Raw genomic sequence first — 19,320 nt, 5'->3', positions numbered from 1 at the left:
ATGAATAGAAATGCTAACACTCTAGATTACAAGTTAGGGTAAAAATTAAGGCCATGACCTGTGACACAGGTAACTGAGGTAACTGCTAAGCTTCAGCACACTTATTTTTTTAATAGGTTTCAGGCCTATTCCAACCACACAAAAACCCGAAAGACATATCAGTGCTTTTGGTAAAGAGACACAAATTACAGAAGGTACTTTATTTTGGTTATCTCCCTGGGATAGCTGAATAAAAATCATTACATCATTAATGGATGTAATGGAGCAAAACTTACATGTCCAGAGACATTCAGTTAAGGCAGTAATTGGTGATACTGTTCTTCAAAGAATGATCCAAAATGTGTCTAGGTAACAGTGGACTAAAATACTGCTTTCATTATCTTTATTTAGAAATTAAGAGTCAGACATGGATAAATACATATTTTCACTAACAGGAAGAAAATAAGAGGGCTCTACAGCCAGAAAGAGAGGTACAAACTAGTTTCATGCAGACTGTTTATATGATAAGGCAGTGAAAGCTTTTCTGATGTTGGCAACAAATGCAGAAAAATTGTTAGTTTCTCTCAGTTTGAGCTGTAACTCTGCAATACAATCCAGAGGAGGAGTACAGGAAGTCACTAAAATGACACAAATTTGCAAAAGATTAAACTACTATTAAAAAAAAAAAAAAAAATCAATATTAGTGTTTTTCCATGCTTCTCAAATACTAATGTAGCTTGTTATCTTTTCATGTTTTAGCTTCCACCTGTGTTATTTTTGAATAGCCTCATTTTCTTTTCAGCAAAGAGAAAGCCTCAAAGAACGTAACAGGTTTTTTGATTTCCTGACCTCCCAGTCAGTGCTGTGCTCCTACCTCAGCTGTTACAGCAATTCCCAGGAACCCACAGCCTTCTCAAAAACCCAAACACATCCCTAAACTGTTTTGTTGCTCTACAGGCAGGCAGACTGTAAACTGATGTAGCCCAGCATGTGATAGACTTTTAACTTCAACAGTTTAAATCTGAATTAGTAAAAACAGAAGTCTGTTCAGTTCCTACCTAGAGGCATGGCACAGCCCCAGTAGCATCTGTCTAGAAGCTATCTAGCACTCGAATTCCATAACTGAAGTAAGATCCATATAGCAAAACCAGCTTTAAGATCCAAAAGGCTGTGCCCTTACAGAAGGGAAATGCTGGATTTCAAGTTTACTCTTTCACCTATGTCACCCTTTTTCTACCCTCTAGGCTTCTGGAAGAAGTCGAAATATGCCTGTCAGCATACACACCCACTGTAGCACAAAAAAACTATAAAATGAAGCATCCTTATAATTACATTAACATAATTAAAGAAACGTTACTATTGCAAGATTTTTCATTCAGAAATTGGAAGATAAAAGATTACAACTAAACTGCACTTTACTCCTCTCCTCCTTTTTTTCAAATAGAGGCATCAGATTCAGTCCTCTTATTTAAGTGTTGAAAATTCACATACCTTCATAGTCCCCTTGGTCATTTATGGAAAGAGTAAACATGTATGGCTTGTCAGGATCTTTGTGGTCAATGTGTCTGAATATAAACTGTAATTGCTCGTCTAAAATAAACACAAACAGAATTAATTAACACCATTAACCTCCGCCACAGAGTCACAATGATGACTAAAAATCACAATACAAAGTTAGTTTAATGTTCTTAGAATGCTGACAAATTAAGCAACCCTGGTGGTCTCTTTGCAAGACAAATGCATTTTAACATATTTTGCCATTTCAGAGACAATTGTAGTAGCTGGGCTAAGCCAACTGATCAGGTGTGTAAGCTCGTGTGTTCTCACTGCACAATCCAATGTGAACCACATTGTATCAGTGCATGCAGAAACCACGGAAATTACAGAAACCTACCATGAATTCTACGCATCTCCAATCCAAGACGCTCTTTAAACAATGCTTTAATCTTGCTCACTCGTTCCACTTTCTCCTTGGCGGCTTCCTTTTTAGAAGATTTTACTAGAATTTTAAAATCCATCATAAGTATCAAAGGCAAAACAAGCACATAAAAAAACCCATTTAGAACGGCAAAAAAGCCATAAAGAGCAAGTGTTGAAAACAATCCCTCCTTCAATTAAGAAAATTTACTCATTATCCTTTTCTTACTTACTTTCCATTTTCTTCATCAACTCTTCTTTAAGCTCTTGGATGCTGTCAGTCAAGTTTTTCTGCTGCTCTTCTTCTTCATTTAGCTTCGATTTTATTTCTGTCAACTGCTCTTCTTTTTCTGCTACATATTTGCTCTGCTGGACAATCTCTGAAAGGAGGCAAGAAAATATGAATATAAACAGTTGATTAAGTATGTCCCTGATATTTAAAACTTAAGTAGTTTGAAATTATTTATGTGAAGAGAACACAGTGGAATGCATGCTACCTTAGCTGCAGAGAGAAGTCAGCTTAACTATACCAAGAGCATCATATGAAAGCTTAAAGTGAAAGTTATTCCTAAGAGAAACGACAAAGTATGGAGCTGCTCTGATATTTTAATCAGATGAAATTTGTTTCTGGTGCCATCACCGTATACATCTTCAAAGCCTGAAGATGGTGGCTCCTGCCCACAAATAATGACAGAAAGCCAAGAATAGAAACGCTGACTGATATGAGAGTTGCAATAATTTTTACCTGATATTCTGAAGTTTACAAAATTCAGAGTTAACCCTAGACTGATGAGCTGACAATATTCTCTTACTAATATGGAAAAGGCATAAATAAGCTCACAATATTTAGCTTTGCTAAGCAATTTACTTTTTCTACTGCCGTCAGAAAATTCTGATACTTCATTGTTTTAAATACTTAAGCTCTATGCAGAGAACTTTTGCCAGACTTTTATATTTTTGCATCATCAGTGAAGTTTTTCAACACACTGCTTTTGACTTGAAATTTACATTGTAACCAACCAAATATGTTTGGTTTTAATTCTATCTTCATTCTGATGTTATTACTTACATTTTTAAATGTGAAGTTAAACATACTATTCAGCTGTATTAAGCTAATTTTATAAATGTTTCACACAATAAATAAAACACCATACTGTACCATTGTTATACTCCTGAATTTTGTCAATCATCAAGTCCTCTTCTTTCAGCTTCTTTGACCATTTCTCTGTAAGGCAAAGTTACTTCAGTTATCTGAAGAATTTTTATGATAACCTGCAAAAAGTAGAGTTAATAGGAGCATACAGCCTTTTTACCTGAAAGAGCTTCTATAGTCTCCTTGCACAGATCTCTCAGTGCTGAAGTCTGACTGATCTGTTCAGTGCTATAACTGATTTTAAACTGGATCCAAAACTCTTTCATGTCTCTTTCGAAGAGTGTTATTTCATCTTCTGTCTGGGCACTACTCATAGTGCCGCACCAAACCTGTAAGCAAACAGATGCAGCGTCAGGACACAGGAGGCAATGGCAGCAGGTCTAACTCACAGGACAAACGCTCAGGGCTGGTTTTACCGCCCCGCGTTGCTGTTCAAACCTCTTCGCGCAAGCTACTTTTGTTGTTACCATTGGCTCAGTGGGAGCCGCGTTTCCCCTTGCAACTCTCCCAGCGCTCGGCTACTGCGCCAGGGGAGGCACCGCCGGCCGCTGCCGGGGCACCGCTGCCGGGGCACGGCCGCCCCCTCGCCTCCCCCTCACCTCCCGCCGCCCCGGGAGCCGCCCCCGCGCTGCGCCCCGGGCCCGAGCCCGCACCCACCGCGTCCGACCCGCGCAGCTTCCCGCCACCAACGGCCGCTCCCGCCCGCCCCGCAGCAAGCGCGCCGCTGATTGGCTGAGCCCTACCCCGGGGGCCGCCGGGCCGTTGCTGCGGTAACGAGCGCGAGGCGTGGCCGCGGTGAGGGGCGTGGCCGCCATGATGGGGCGGGGCGGGCGGGGCCGGTGCCGTGAGGGAGCGGCAGCCGTGAGTCCCGCCCCTTCCCCTCGGAGATGCTTGTTGGTGTTGAAATGCTTTCTCCGGGTCTGCTGGTGGCATGGCTGTGGGGCTGCCTGTAGGGCCAGTGTAGGCAAACAGCCTGCTCCGTGCTGAATCAAACAGCCCGGCTCACTTACGCTTCTCTGAAGGCACAGCTTCTTTCCAGTGTCTGGTTTACTCACGGAATACGCTTGCGGTAACCGGTCCTAAATTTTGTGAGGTTCCGAATTGCCTTTTAAGTCATCCGGCCTGAATTCTTTCAAGAGTGTGGATGAAGCTCGTTCTGACAGGAGACTGACCTGCAGGGGTAATTTCAGTCCTTTTTAGTGTGAACAAATCCACCATACAGTAGCTGTGCCTGGACCCAGTCAAACATTTGCCATAAACCTCTGTCATAGTGAGTTTGCTCTTTATGACAGTGTGGCTGGTTTTTCTCCTGTTGCTTATATTCCCTTCTGCTCTTGATAAGTACTAGTTTGTGATCCAAGGTAGCAGCCTTCAGTTTATTATGAATGCTACTTTTAATATTTTTGTTACCATAACTAAAGAATTGCTCCTAATTTTAGTTTATGCCAGTGCTATTTAGTTAATCCCAGAATACCATATATTTAGCATGGCTCCAAGGATTGCTGTCTAAAACTATTAACTACTAGCTTCCACCCACTGGATGCATAGTAAAGGCTGAGCTGAGACCACCGACTACTTGTTGCATTACTCTTTTACAAACTTCTTGTATAAACACTTCTACCCCACTGTATTCCTGTCTTCTTTGACTTCGACATGCTGTTCTCCAGATTTCAGTTTCCTCAGCATTGTTCCTAAAGCTAATCGACCCCTGTTTCTTACCTGCCTCACTCTTAAATGTACTGAAGTTGTGCTCATCCAAGGATGACAACCTAGCCATGTATGAATTTGGACATTATGGACCTATACCTTATGGCTTTTTTTATTTAGGAGCATTTCTCTCCTAGCCAAGTGCATGCTGTTAGTATAAAGTTTTAGTGTTGCCCCTCACATCATTAGCCTTTATTATTTGAGCTTGAAATTTTCTGAATATATAAACTTCCCAGCTCCTGAAGTTTAGTAAATACAAGTTAAACTAATCTAAACAAGTCCTGTTTTCTAATCCATAAACTTTTGCTGGGTTCTACAGCTTGGTCTCTTCTGAATCCTTTTGTTATCACAGATAATGGGTTCACCCCACAGAAGCTGGCACTAGCTCAAAAATGTTAGGTATCTTTTTTTTGTCAGTGAAGTTTTTCTAGATTTCATTAGTCCTATTCCTTTGTTTTACACTTTCACCCACCAAAGGCTAAATATAGCCTGTGACATTTACTGGCAGAATCCATACCTTAATTGATCTCTTTTCTGATTGATTTAGAGGTTTTGAGAGACATGAACTATACTGTAATTTATCTTCAACCATTCCCGCTACTGTCCACCATCATTTTTCCAAGCGTGTTTTTCAGGGAAGCGCGGTGATTTTGGTAAGTCTTCTGTTCAAACTGATGGCTCTTGCCAGCTACAAACAGGAATGTGGCCTCGTGACCTAAATCAGTGCAGGTCAGATGCTTCTTCAGTCCTCTACTAGGTCTGATTCAAGAGACTCCATAGACAGAAATGCTGGCAGCCACCCCACCATGACTTTAGTCCAGACACTTGTTCTGAAATGTTTTTTCTAAATGTCTGTTGTAGCAAGCCACAGAGTAGTCGTGGATGGAAAAAAGTTTCAGCAGTGATTTACCCTATTTTTAGCACTATGAGCTTGAATGGAGACAATTAATTTTGTCCTTTTAACCCCAGGTTACTTGGTTAAACTCAAGGTTCAAAGGGGCACAGTAGCAGCAGTGTGGCAGTTCCCTGCAGGCAAACTGAAGGGCAGAATGTTGCCAACAAAAATCTGTTGCTTTCTTTTATTGCTAACAGAAAGTCCATCCTGGGCTGTTCCAGTGTGGGTTAAGAGGCAGCTGAAAAGTCTAGCTCAGGGTTGGAAAGCTACTGCAGCTTAGGAGGACATTCTAAAGGAACACAAAATTGAAGAGCTGGTGCTAATAAACAGACTCAGCTACTTCTTGTGGCAGGCTTCTGACTGCCTGGGCCATGGTTGGCATAGGGCAAGTTTTAAGAATTAGAGCAGGGTAGTTTCAGGGATTAGAGAATGACAGTAAGACAGGGATCTTACTGGAAACAGAACTAAAAAAAATGTGTTGGAGATTGTTGCCCTAGTGGGTTCAGTTTCATTTCTTCCTGCAGTTCATGGAACTTGAAGGAATTTTATCCTCTCTAGGTTGCTTCTAATTTCTAAAAGGTAGCTCTTCATACTTAAAATAAGTAAAATTCCTTAGATGTGTCTTTTTCATGGGCATGCCAGAATTGTATTCCCTGCATTGTTTGTATCATTTATACTGCTTTACATACAAACACAAACTAATGTAAACAAGTATTAAGCTCTGGCAGTTACTGTTATAGTGCACAGATTAGTTTTGTTGGTTTAATGTGCTTGCATAGTTAATTTTATAGCAAAGTCTAATGACTATACTAACTAGGAAAGATCAGATTAAGATGGCAGAATGAAGAGAAGGAGACTGGATCATGTCAGCTATTGCTAAACCTCTGCTGGTCAGTCCAACCCTAAAAAAGCCTGGGTCCAATGAGGAATACACGAGGGCATGGGATAAGAAAGAAAATAAAAAGAAAGAGAGAGAAAAAGAGAGAGAGCAAGCTTCTTGAAATATTCTTCTCTTCCTAATTCAAAAATTAAGGTGTATCTTCTCAGTGTTCCACTTTGAAAATATTCACACCTGAGAAAATACCTGTCAGCTGTTGTGTACAGAGTCTGCTGGTGAACTTAGTAAATTGCTTGTTAATCCTTGTAGTTGGTCCAGTGCCAATGGAAATACTGGTGTGGAAATTAATGTTATTGTTTGATTAACTAAGCATAATGTACCAGAAAGTTAGGCCCAGTACATAGGCCTCCATTAACAGTGTTTCAAAAAATGTTTGCTTTGATGGCTTTTCCCTCCCTTGCAAACATTTGCTTAACAACATCTGTTGACTGTTATGTAATATTTGCTCTAACATGTAGATGCAAGGGAGCTGTAAATGTTTTATCCTTCCTTCAGTGGATCGTCAGCATGACTCTTGTTTTTACATTTTATGTGTGTGTGTATACACAGTCACACACACATATGTAAAGTCTCTGATTTTGTATGTCTTGGAAAACATAATCAGGAGATTATCAATAAATTAAAAACTATATGAACATATAGCATTTGACAGGTTTTTTGCTTTGAACTAAGAACTGATTTGATTATGTGAAGGCCAAACCTTGGCTCTCCAGTGTCAAAACAAGAGAAAGTTTTGATTTAAAAACGTAATTGCCTACACTTTCTGACCATTTTGTATAGATCACTACTTTTCCTTGAAATTCCAGTACTAAAATACGGCAAATAGTTTTATTTTATTTATTATCTCGCATGACTTTGAAGTGCTAAGTGCATTACAGAAGCATTTTGTCATGCTTTACATAGAGAAGGAGTGAGGGAAGCTCTATTGAGGAAGTATTTCTCCTTTGTCAAACAAGTTATTAAATATAGTACTTCAAGACATGTTTCACCATCTTTGCTAGTTATTACAGCTTGGAAAGTCTTCAGTGTCTCAGACTTTTGTTGGTTGTGTAATATGACAGGCAGGAGAAGAGACTACTAGCATGCCAGTTATTGACTTCCTCTTGGATGGAGCAGGATCATGAGAGATTCGAGGCACAGTGAAAACTGCCTCTCCCACAGAAACATGCTTACATGTTCCAAAACCTCCATGGTGTCTGTTTTGTAGACTGTGGGTTTGTTGAGGCTTTTTAAACATCCTTTATAAACATGACTCCTCTGCTATTTCTAAGGGGAGGATGTAGGAGCTTCTCAAACACCCAGAAAGAGTGTAGAAGAAAAGGAAAGCCTTTTTGCTTACTGTTAGTCTTTATGTCTAAGGTGCTTATCTTTCTATCTAAGCATAAGAATCCGCAAAAAATTCCTGACAATTGGTATCAGATCTTCAGCGTTTATACTAAAAGAGGTTACTTTACTGAAACGTTGCCAAGACCTGTCTCCAAACATTATATTTACAAAGTTTCTGGAGAACCAAAGTGTGATGGGTTCTGTCTGAAGGAGAGTTCAGCCTGAGCAGATGCATCACTGTCCCAGTGCATAGATAATATGGGTGGGTGGATTTGAATTTATAAATAAAACAAACATGCAAAAAGTTATTGCAGTGGTTCTGCACATCCTGCTTCAGAGGCAATTTTTCGGATACCATTGGGTAACAGTGGTGCCATTAAAGAGGGACTGTAAAATGATCTATTTTACTACTTGGTAGACTCTCTTGAGGACATTAAATTGTATCTTGATGGAAACTTATGTACTGCAAAATATTTTTTCCTAATAGAACAATAGTTATTTAGACTTAACCTCATTATAGTTGTTGCTTTTTTAACCAAGTACTAGAAGTAAGATGTCTGTTATTCAGACACCAACTGACATGTTTGCACTCATGTTTGAAGCTAACTATTCTTGCTAAACTAGATTGAAAAACAGACTTAAATTTTCCACATTTTTGTATAGTAAACCCAGACATGTCTAAACGAGTGATTTTTTATTGTTGTTATTGTAAGTCTTACTTAAGTTTAAAGGCGAGATACTTTTGCAGTAAAAAAATGTTGCAAAATAACATTTTCTTTAGCAATAAAGTATAAAGAGTTATTAGAGAGAGATTTTTTAACAAGTATGGTCTTGGGTAAGTACTGGGAGAGGGAAAATTGTTTCCATCCGTTCATTTGTATGACAGTTGCCTTGCTGCACACTCTAAAAAACAATAAGGTACACAGCTTAGCAAGAAACAAACCTCCTCAAATACTTTCAGCTAAATAGCTAGGAAGTATTTTTTTGTTGAAATATCCTGAAATTTTGCATTTGGAAGGGTTTCCCTTGAAATAAGATAACACCAGTTGAAGTGAATAATTCAGTCAATATATAGAAAAATATTGTAGTTATTCTGAAACAGTGCACAGAAACTTTAAGCTTTTCTATATGGCTTAATGCAATTGGTAGCAATAAACATATAGGATTTAAATCTGCTAAAAAATTTCTGAAACCAGACTATTAATAGCTAGAGTAAATGGGAGTAATTAAAGTAAATGTGAGATTGTCAGGAAGAGAAATCTTCTACATCCATTTAATTGTCATGCCTTATTTGTTGAATCTATTTAATGTTTCCATGTGACTTCCCTGACCACAGATCATAAAGCCCTCTTAAGCCATTAAGCTCCTCTTCAGCAAAAAGAGTTAAGTAGTTCATATCTTTGTCTCCACAGCTTGTGCAGTATAGCTTGAAGTGCATGGAAAGAGTATTAGGGAAGTGTGCAGTACATATATAGAGCTGCTTTTGTCTTCTGACTCACAGTGTTTCAGATACACAGATAATAATTTGATAGAGGATGTGAATACATCAGAATATTAGAGTCTGATAAAGAGCTTGAAGTTTTCCTCTTGCTGCTCTAATAATATCAGAAGTTGGTATCATCAAGCTTTTAGTATCCATTGAATCGCTTGTAGAAAAAGTTCTTTTCACGAAGCCACCTTAAATGAACATAATCTTCTATGCTACAGTTATTAGTACTAATATTGGCAAATCTGATATGCTAATACATTATCTGCCATGATCTTTTAAACTCCTGCTGTGTGGCAGAATCTGTTTTCTCTTGGCTGTTTGCTCTGGAGAACTGCTGTGCTTCACTTGGGAATAGTTCAGGGAAATACTCCTGATTATCTCTTCCCAGCCTTGCTGTGGTGTGTAAAGCAGGTCTCATTTCTGTCAGGCTGGGCAGCAAGAAGTGGGGGCTGCAGCTCCTTCTGGCAGAGGGACGTAGGACTGGCGTCATGTAAGCAATGCACAAGAATGGCGGTACCGAGAGATGACTCAGAGACTGAGCATCATCTGCATTGTGCCCTGGATTAACAGGCCTCTTGTAGGAAGAAAACAATTGCTTTTCAGTATTTTAAGAATATTGTTGCTTTAAAAATAAATCTAGAGCTCAGCAGCATTGTTGATGCATGGATTTTGGTTGTATTTTCCTGACCGAAAAAATGTGTTGTGCAAAGTATTAGTTGCAGCATGGTAGCCAAGTTCTATGTCAAAGTGAAATGTACAGCTTCAATGACAGTTCTGTAAAGATCAGTAATTTGTGTATTCTTTCTATCCTTTATACAGGCAGCACTTAATGAAGTACACACATTACTAATGTCCATCCTGCAGAGAAATGAACTGTGAAAAAACTTAAGTAAACAGGTTCCAACTGTTCATACAAAGGATTGCACAAGTCACACATTGTGTTTCCACAAAACTTTCCCCACAATTTGCTGCTGCTCAGCATGTATTTCACTTAGCTTCCTACAATTAAAATCTGCAAACAAAAAAGCTTTCCAGTGCTAACAGACTCATGTGCTTTCCCAGAGACTTGGAGCCACGTGTTTCGGGAATGGCTGGGTACACCACACCAATATAATATAAAGGCAACGTCAATCACCTTCTCTCACTTTTTAATAGATCCCCTCCATGATTCTTATTCTCCGTCACTAGAAACTTAAGATTAAAAGAACTTTACTATATTTCAAGTACAGTTTAATCCACTAAGATGGATCTCCTTCATAGCAATGGCGTGCTTATCATTCAGCATTTACAGAGGGACTACAGGGCTTACCAGGATTTCCTTAATTTTATGTCACATGTTGGCGATCCCCGGAATATCTTTTCAGTTTATTTTCCTCTTTGGTTTCAGCTCAACCAAGTGGTTGGTACTAAAATGATATGGGTGGCAGTCATTGGTGATTGGTTCAACCTCATATTTAAATGGTAAGAAGTCGGATTTGTTTTAAAATTTGGTATTTTTAATAACAGTTTCTGTATGTACCTCAAGTTTAGAAAACTTTCTGTGAATAATCTGCTAGTAGGCTTTCCCCGGTAATTAAAAAATAGGAATTCACAATGAAGATATTTAAGATATGTTTGAAATGGCATTGTGATAAGAAGAACCTGTAGAACTATTATAGAGTAGCTTTGGAAATATAGCTCTTCATATTCTTGTAAGATTATTTATGATGCTTTGCTGAGGCCTTCTTATGTAAAAATCTTTTCATTGAATTTCTGCTTCATTTTATTTTATTTTTTGTCAGGATTTTGTTTGGCCATCGCCCATACTGGTGGGTGCAAGAAACAATGATTTATCCTAATCAGTCAAGCCCATGCCTTGAACAGTTTCCTATAACATGTGAAACTGGACCAGGTAAGAAATGTTGGAGATTACCTTGGTACATTTAATAGGGATAGTGGCTTCAAGGGGGAGAGAATGTTACTTATGATGGTCTTATATGATACACAAATCTCAGAGATCATGCATAAAATAGCACAAAAAGCCATGTAGAGGAAAAGGAAGAAATACAATAGGTAGGTATTTGTTGTTATGACAAGAAGTTTTACTTCATTGCCTTTAAAAGATGCAGGGGAGGGGGATTTGCTTTAAAAATAATTACTACCAGAATGAGCTGGCATATTGGAAAGAAATTTTCACAAAACTTGTGAAATACATTGTTTAATGTGTTCCAAGACTGAGCATGGGGCTGTTGAGTTTGAGGGCTTGTTCACTGTCAGCAGAAATGTTCAAACCCCAAAAACTGAGTAGGTAGTTCAGTGTAAATAACAATAGTCTCAGTAATCGATTAACATAATGTATCACAAGTGGAAATGGGAACCCCCATTCCCAGAACCAGAAACTGGCACTGAATGTGTGTGTGGGAGTATGTGTACAAATATATGGGGAAGAATTATTTTTGAAATGGTACCTTTTCAATGTATTTTCACTTTTTATGTCTCATTATCTTCTCTATGGAACTCAAATGCAACACTGCTGAAGTTAAATGAACTTGTAAAACCCTAATATGTGAAATAAGATGAACTTGCTTTGAGCTAACTGAATTTAGTTTAATGCATTGTGCAATAAAATACTGACTGTGGAAATGATGTGCTTTGCATCTTGTCAATGCCACTGAAAGCTTTTAAGCAGTTTGCATAGCTATATTTTGTTAACAATATCCTGCATTACATCCCGTTGTAATTGTGAACAAGAAGCTTAAGCCCTTGTATGAGGCAGGGTTTAATAATGCCTGGTCTGTATGTGACCTGCAGTCTCTTTCAAGTTAATTCATTTGGTACCTAACGCAAAGTGTTAAAAGTCCTTCAGATCTTATCAAAAGCCTTCAGAACGGAGCCCATTCAGTGCTGTGTAGATCCAAGCCCTGGCTCAGGAGACAGTGTGTTTCATTTTGATTCATTGAACCAGAAAGCGTTTCTTCTTGTTACTGTCTTTCTGAAAGGTCATTCCTATTTCTGTCCAGTGGGTAAAACTGCCATATTGATTCCTTCTTTGCACTTAAAATGACCACGTTTTCTCCCACCTCCAGACTTACCCTGGACCATTAACACTGTCACTGACCTGTTTCTCATTAGCAAGAGGACGTGCAGTCAGTGCAGCTGTTAAGCATTGTGTGAGCTTACGTGGTCCTTCACATGCCTTTTAGATAGCAATTTATATTAAAAGATTAGAGAAGCAGCCACAGACATGAGGAAAGCAGATCCAAATACTGCTAGGATAGCCTGAACCCCAAACTCTGTGTCTCAGCAAAAGGGAAAGCAGAGGGAACTGTTCATATGACTACAGTTTAGTCAAACAGTTTAGGACCTGAATTCGGTTAGTACTTCTGGAATTAACTGAACTGCGGCCATTTTTTTCCTGGTATTTTTAAGGCTTTAAGAACATAAACCTTAATGTGGAATTTATGCTGTTTCTAGTAGGTAATTTACTGGTGAGCTATGAAATATTTTTCCTAGATGACGTTTTCCTAGATGACAACAAAGAGAAGCTTTTCCAATGCTGACATACAACATTACTGTTTCCTTCAGTGACATTTGTTCTGTTTTGAGGTTTAGGAGTGCACATCTGTTAGGAAATTAACAAGAGCTGGTAGAGTGACTCTAAATGTACTGCCAAGCAGAATAGCAAAAAATGAATCCAGGGACAGAAATCGTTGTGCTTGTCCTGCCTAGACATTTTGCTTTGCTACTTCACTGAAATATTCTTTTACTCTACACACTACCAGATAGTGCTGGATCATAACACATTCTTGAGCCAAAATTATTTCTTCTGACAATGAAATAATGCTGTCACTTCTCTTTTTTCTCCACAGAAAGCCAAGATGTAAAGGCCCAGGATTTACAGATTCCAATGACCTAATTTTCTTTTTCCCCATTTTGATTCATTGAATGTAAATCTGGTGAACAGTGGAAAGGAAGTGACAGAGTAATTTTAGGAATCACTTCCCTTGCATCATGCCAGCATACCTTGTTTTTTTGATGATTTTCACAGTTGTAGGAACTTCTCTGTGGTTTCATATTGCTTCCAGTAAAATTAAAGTTTTATTTTTTTAAATTAAAACAAATTACACATATATTATTGTAACCTGGACTAAAAAGAAGTCACTGTTGTTCTCTATGAGAGAGTGTTCCCTGTTACAGACTACTGTGGGTACAGCAATTAGAGCATCATTTCATGTGCCAGTTTCACTGACAATCTGTTTTTAATCCAGTTGATATTGTACAGCACCTTAAAATTTATGAAATTAATCAAAGTAAAGCATAAAGACAGTTTTTCTGTGCTTCAGACACATTTCTAAATTTATAACGAGACTACCCAAAATGGTAATTACCTGGATTGTAATATTGCTAATGAGACACAGCTCACAATCGTTAACACCATGGTAATTGCAGAAGCAGATAAAAGGCAGTATGGAAGTGCTATCTAAAGTTATACTGTTACTTTGCTGTAGAATGTTACAAAGAGCTAAATCTCTGTTGCTCCCCTTAATTATGGGGATGCTCATTCAAAACTTTTCTCATGTGATACTCATATATAACTTCTACATTCCATGCTACAGCTCTAAGACACCCTTAGGTGCCTTTTTTTATTTTTAAATCCAAGTAATGGGAAAATACTATGTTTTCCAATCAAGATTCCACCTCACACCAATATAAGATGATTAAGCTGTTACCTTTTGATTTCAAACAAGTATGGATTCTCTGTAGATGAACCTTCTTAAAAATTCATATGGCAAAAATTAACTTTTGAGAAGCAGTTGACATTCTTTCAGCCTTTGTTAGCCATTTCCTTTCTAAATTATTATGTGCCTGAGTAAATGCCAGTAGACATTTTCTGTATGACAAATGTCACAGTCATCATCCTTAAGTTGAATATTTTCTTCTTGTTTTTACTAGGAAGCCCATCTGGACATGCCATGGGATCATCTTGTGTCTGGTATGTAATGGTCACAGCAGCACTTAGCTACACAGTTAGATGGAAAGATAAATCAGCTGTTACCCTTCACAGGTCAGTGTCTTTCCATGATTCCAACTCATTATATTCAGATATTTTTTTATATTTGTGCTATGTTTTTAATGGACTTAATTTAAACAAATATTCACAGTCTGTTCTATTGTAAAAAAAAAACCAGAAACCCTTTATTAAGGTCTACTTCAGATGAAGAAAAAGTATATTAAGAGGATTTATCTGTTTGTATAGGCTGGTATTTATCAACTTACAGGCCTTGCATACAGTATCTTGGAAGCAGTTCTATTAAAAGTTGTGTCAAATCTTCAGTGCTGGAAATTTTTAATTCTATTAATTGTCACTATGTATTGGGTTTTTTTGGTTAGTAAATAAAAGTATTTCTTTGATGGTCATCCTTCTTAGCCCCTTTTAAAACAAGTGCACATAATGTTGGCGAAATTCACTGTAACGTGTTCTCAGCTCTGTGGGAAAGTCCTGCAATTGCTTTGGTGGCTGTTCTTTCCAAGGCTGACAAGGTTGTTCCCACAACCTGAATTTTGTCATGAAATAATTGAACTTTTGCATATAGGTATGACTTCATAATGAGAAATATGTTTAAGGTACTAGTGCTAATTTAACCTGCCATTGATGACTTTCATCACTTAAACCACGGAGGTGTCTTGGACCTGAAACTTCTGAGGTCTGTTCCTGTAACCACTCTTGATGTTTTAGTACTAACTGCTAGTTTTTTATCATCTGATTCCAAACTGTGCTCCTTAGTAAGCCTCTGCCTGGGTAAAAGTATGAGCCTTACATGATGATGCTTGGGGTAAGTAAGTAGATGAAATAGCTTGTCTTAATTTTTAAGTATCTTCCTTTTCCCTCTTAGACTAACATGGTCATTCCTCTGGAGTATTTTTTGGATTATCCAGATCAGTGTGTGCATCTCAAGAGTGTTCATAGCAACACATTTCCCTCATCAAGTTGTTCTTGGAGTATTTGCTGGTAATACTGCTATTTTTTCTTTTCTTTTCAACCCATATGCAAATTTTTTTTTTTAATTGAGAGATTTTTAGTAGTTCTACTCATCTTGCAGCCCCAGTGGTGCTCTCGACTCTCTGGAAAATCAGGGATTTGATAATAGTCTAAAGGTAAAATTTGTGAGGTAGAATGTACCTGCTGCCTATGTAATTCAAACAGCAAAGGGAGTGAGCACTTGTCCACCTGCCAGTTGATGCTGACTGTATTGTGTCCACACTGCCTCAGAATAGCTCTGTCTGCTTTGTACTGGCTGCCTCCAATCTTTAACTGTGCTGCCTGTGTGGAACAGATAAGAGAGGAAGTTGCTCCTACATGGCTCTGACCTTTCCTCTGAGGAGGAAGCTATTTGGGTCACTTCAAATGGTGTCCAGGTGCAAACTAGCATGTGTGCAGTGTGGGCAAACACAGAGACCTGGGGACAATAAAGAAAAATTAAATAGCAGGACAAACTCCCCTGGGTAATTTAAGGTGCTAAAGCACATTTTTCAGAGTTACTTAAGCATATTTCAAATTGGTATTCAGAGAGTCCAAACTATGAGCAGTATCTCTAGTATCGATCTGATTTTAAGGAAGGTGACCAGTGCACTGAGCAGGGGCTTCCTGCTCATGTTCTCTTTCATGGGTGCAGTGCAGCCTGGGCAGCCCTGGCTAACAGATTTCCCTCTTCACAACCAGGATAAAATGAGTACAAGAGAAGATAAGTGTGTTCTGTGTCTTTTCCTTCAACACTCAAAGCCTGTGTGGGAACTGGTGTTGAATTCTGCATTGCTGGAGCCAGTCTTTGAGTGAGGGACTCTTTTGGAAAAGGAATGTTCCTGTTTACATCTAATATTTGATAGGTTGTCATCTGGGAGATGCAGTCAGGCCTTAAGGTATGCCTCATATCAAAACCATGTAGTGCTTGGTATTTAATTTTTTTTTCCAAAGTGGCAGTTTTGAGTGGGAGGAAAGGTCTTGTAATGTACTGCAGAAGTGTTAAACTGTGTGTGTATATGTATATATATATACACACATAGGTATTTATTACATATGTATATTCTTCTGTCTTCAAAAGTCAAATTCTGCAGGGATGCTGTAGAAAATGCTGCTTCCAAGTACAAGTGTGTTGTTCCCTGTAACACTGAGTTTCTAATCCACAGGCATTCTTGTGGCAGAAGCATTTGAGCATACCCCTGCTATTCAGACTGCAAGCTTGAGAATGTACATCAAGACAAACTTGTTTCTTTTCATCTTTGCCCTTGGCTTTTATCTATCCCTCAAGCTTCTTGATATTGACTTGCTATGGTCTGTTCCAAAGGCCAAGAAGTGGTGTGCCAACCCAGACTGGATAAACATTGACACAACTCCATTTGCTGGATTGGTGAGGAACTTAGGTGCACTCTTTGGTTTAGGTCTTGGAATTAATTCTGAAATGTTCATCACAAGCTGCAAAGGTAAAAATAGCTGCAAGATAAGTTTCCGCATATTGTGTATAGCTGCTTCTTTAGCTACGCTGCAGCTGTATAATTTTGTTAAGATACCTACTCATACTGAGTATTTGTTCTACATTCTCTCTTTTTGTAAGAGTGCAGCTATGCCTCTGACTGTAGTTGCCTTGGTTCCATACTGTGTCCACTTGTTAATGAGGACAACTGAAAAGAAACTTAATTAGGTAAAGTTTCAAAATGGTTAGCAATGTGGGGATGGATGTGAACTGTTTAAGAACCCTCTGCAAAGGCATTTTTGCTTACTCGTTTTAACCAAGGGGATGCCACTGCATCTTTGATGTACTCCTGGTAAGTAACCAGTACATCCAAAATCAGTACACTCAAGAATGACTTTGGCAGCTCAGAAGTATTAGTCGCTGATTTTGTTCCTAGAAATATTGCAAGCGCACTGCAGTATGGTTAGAAATGGCCCAATACTCTGGGTCATAACAAAGTTTTAAAGTATAATCAACCAGCTTTATTTAGCTATATGGTGGTCTTTTATTTCTGTCCATCTCTAGCTAGATGATGCTTCAAGCATGACTTGTACATAGTAATACTCGATATTTCATTTTTTTATATATAGATACTGTGTGTTAAACTGCTACATAATGGTGTGACAGTATCACACCACCTATGACTGTACAGCTGTACCCAGGCACTGTGAAAAAGGCCAGCATAGTTATAAACAAGGTTTCAGATTTAACTTATTGAGCTTCCTGAGCAAACCAGCTTCTGATTAAGTCAGATAAGAAAAAAAAGTTTATTTCCATTAGACTCTGTAGGATATATTTTTGCATTACTGTGTGGTTTTTGTCATTTTTACTTTTTGAAAGTGGTCACATGAATCATGAGTGATACAGATCACACCTACGATAGAGAAAATGCATAAATATGGTGTAAAAATCTTTGGGTTCTGTACATCTACAGAGAGCAACAAATGAAAAAAGTTGTCAATAATGAAATTATCTCAGTATATGACCTCAAGAATTTGTTCATGCTCCTGTATTGCAAAGGTAATTCTCTGCTAATTCTCTCAGATCAACAGTCACAAGCCTGAATCACTGTTAGCAGTTGTGTAAATCTTGAAAATATGGTTGCAGACTGTCACTTCAAGTTTATATTCTTGTCAGCTTTGTTTAACTGAGCACATAAGTAACTAATATGTTGAATATATGTTTACTATATAAAATGGATGTTCTAAATAGGCAAACAGGGGGGTACTTTCCATTTTTATTCATTATTTGGCATCTATTGTTGTATATTCCCTTTCAGTGCATAATCTTTAGGCAATGTTTTGCTGGTACCATCCTGTAATACTTAATACACAAGCTATATGTATACATAGGCTTAGTATGCAAGGCTATAATACGGGCGGAATGAGGGCTGCATATGTACGATCTGAAAGCAATAAGGCTTAAAAGATGCAAACATGATATTGCTTCTAGACTTCCAAATAGGTAGGAGATAATTGAAATGGAAAGAATCTTATTTAATTGGGTAAACAAGGTGAATAGTTTGGTGTTGGCCTTTGGGAATGAACAAGACACAAATTAAAGAAGCAAATCTGAAACATGCATCCTTAGTTAAGAGCCTAGTAAGACTACCTTGACTTAAGAAAATTAGACATCTGCTTTTAACAGTCTGAGGACTGTTCTGCTGTGTGCATCTCCTGATATCTTCTATAATGGTTCTCGGAACTTTTTTTCCCCACAGCAGCTGACCTGAAACCAGTCTTTTCTATAATTGTGAGTCCTTAAGCAAAATTACTAAACTAATGGGACTAGACACAAATCATGAAGAACAAAGACAGCTATGACAAACACACATTTCAGCTGTGTTCACGTTGCTGTGTGCTTTGTTATTCCCTACCAGTGAGATGAACTACAGAGGCATTGCAGAACAGTAGCAGGTTGGTTGAGCTGTTGTTCTGTTCCTGGCTCCTCGTAGCCAGGAGTAGGGGATTCTTCGTGCGCAGCTGTCCAAGGTTCTCTGCAAGCAGCATTTGGATTTAGTGGTAATTTTAAGCTGGGAGTTATGGGTACATATCACATTTCTAGGCTTCTAATCACATGAGAGTCTCTGTTTCCCAGCACTGAGAAAGAATCTTGGTGCTTCTGTTAGGGTAGGCACAACCATAATGTAGAATGACAGTTGGCATTTCTGCAGTATTCTTCTAAGCTCTGTACAGACATGTAGGAAGACATGGGCTCTCACTCATTTTCTTGGAGTGTTCTATTAATTCACTCTGTAATTTCAGTGCTTCAGGGAAAAGGACACAGAACAGCTTCCTGTCTGAACCATCTCTTATTTTTTCTGCAACTATGATAACGTTACTAAAAATAGATTGGTGGGAAATCTGAATAAATCTAGTGTAATTTTACAAGTAACTTCAGAAATTAACTGACTGCTAATGCAATGGCCATAAGACACCTTCTGAGCAGCCAACTGTATTGTGGTATAGA

The 19,320-nt window shown here is 38.3% G+C and overlaps 2 protein-coding genes across 2 annotated transcripts; one reads left to right on the top strand and one right to left on the bottom strand.

Annotated features, from left to right (window-relative positions):
* Positions 1–483: 483 nt before the first annotated feature.
* Positions 484–3,363, bottom strand: SPC25 (SPC25 component of NDC80 kinetochore complex; the record flags this gene model as incomplete). The annotated part of the gene is made up of 6 exons (XM_082284822.1): positions 484–617; positions 1,471–1,569; positions 1,874–1,978; positions 2,130–2,276; positions 3,056–3,121; positions 3,210–3,363. 6 exons carry the CDS (start codon positions 3,361–3,363, stop codon positions 484–486), a joined length of 705 nt encoding a protein of 234 aa, XP_082140948.1.
* A 7,244-nt stretch (positions 3,364–10,607) lies between these two features.
* Positions 10,608–17,040, top strand: G6PC2 (glucose-6-phosphatase catalytic subunit 2; the record flags this gene model as incomplete). Its single annotated transcript, XM_082285516.1, has 5 exons — positions 10,608–10,825; positions 11,146–11,255; positions 14,297–14,408; positions 15,238–15,353; positions 16,529–17,040. 5 exons carry the CDS (start codon positions 10,608–10,610, stop codon positions 17,038–17,040), a joined length of 1,068 nt encoding a protein of 355 aa, XP_082141642.1.
* Positions 17,041–19,320: the final 2,280 nt, after the last annotated feature.

This window comes from Coloeus monedula (assembly GCF_965178545.1).
Source record: "Coloeus monedula genome assembly, chromosome: 7".
Taxonomy (NCBI): domain Eukaryota; kingdom Metazoa; phylum Chordata; class Aves; order Passeriformes; family Corvidae; genus Coloeus; species Coloeus monedula.
Note: the sequence above shows the minus strand (reverse complement) of the source record. Positions and strands in the feature narration are given on the sequence as shown.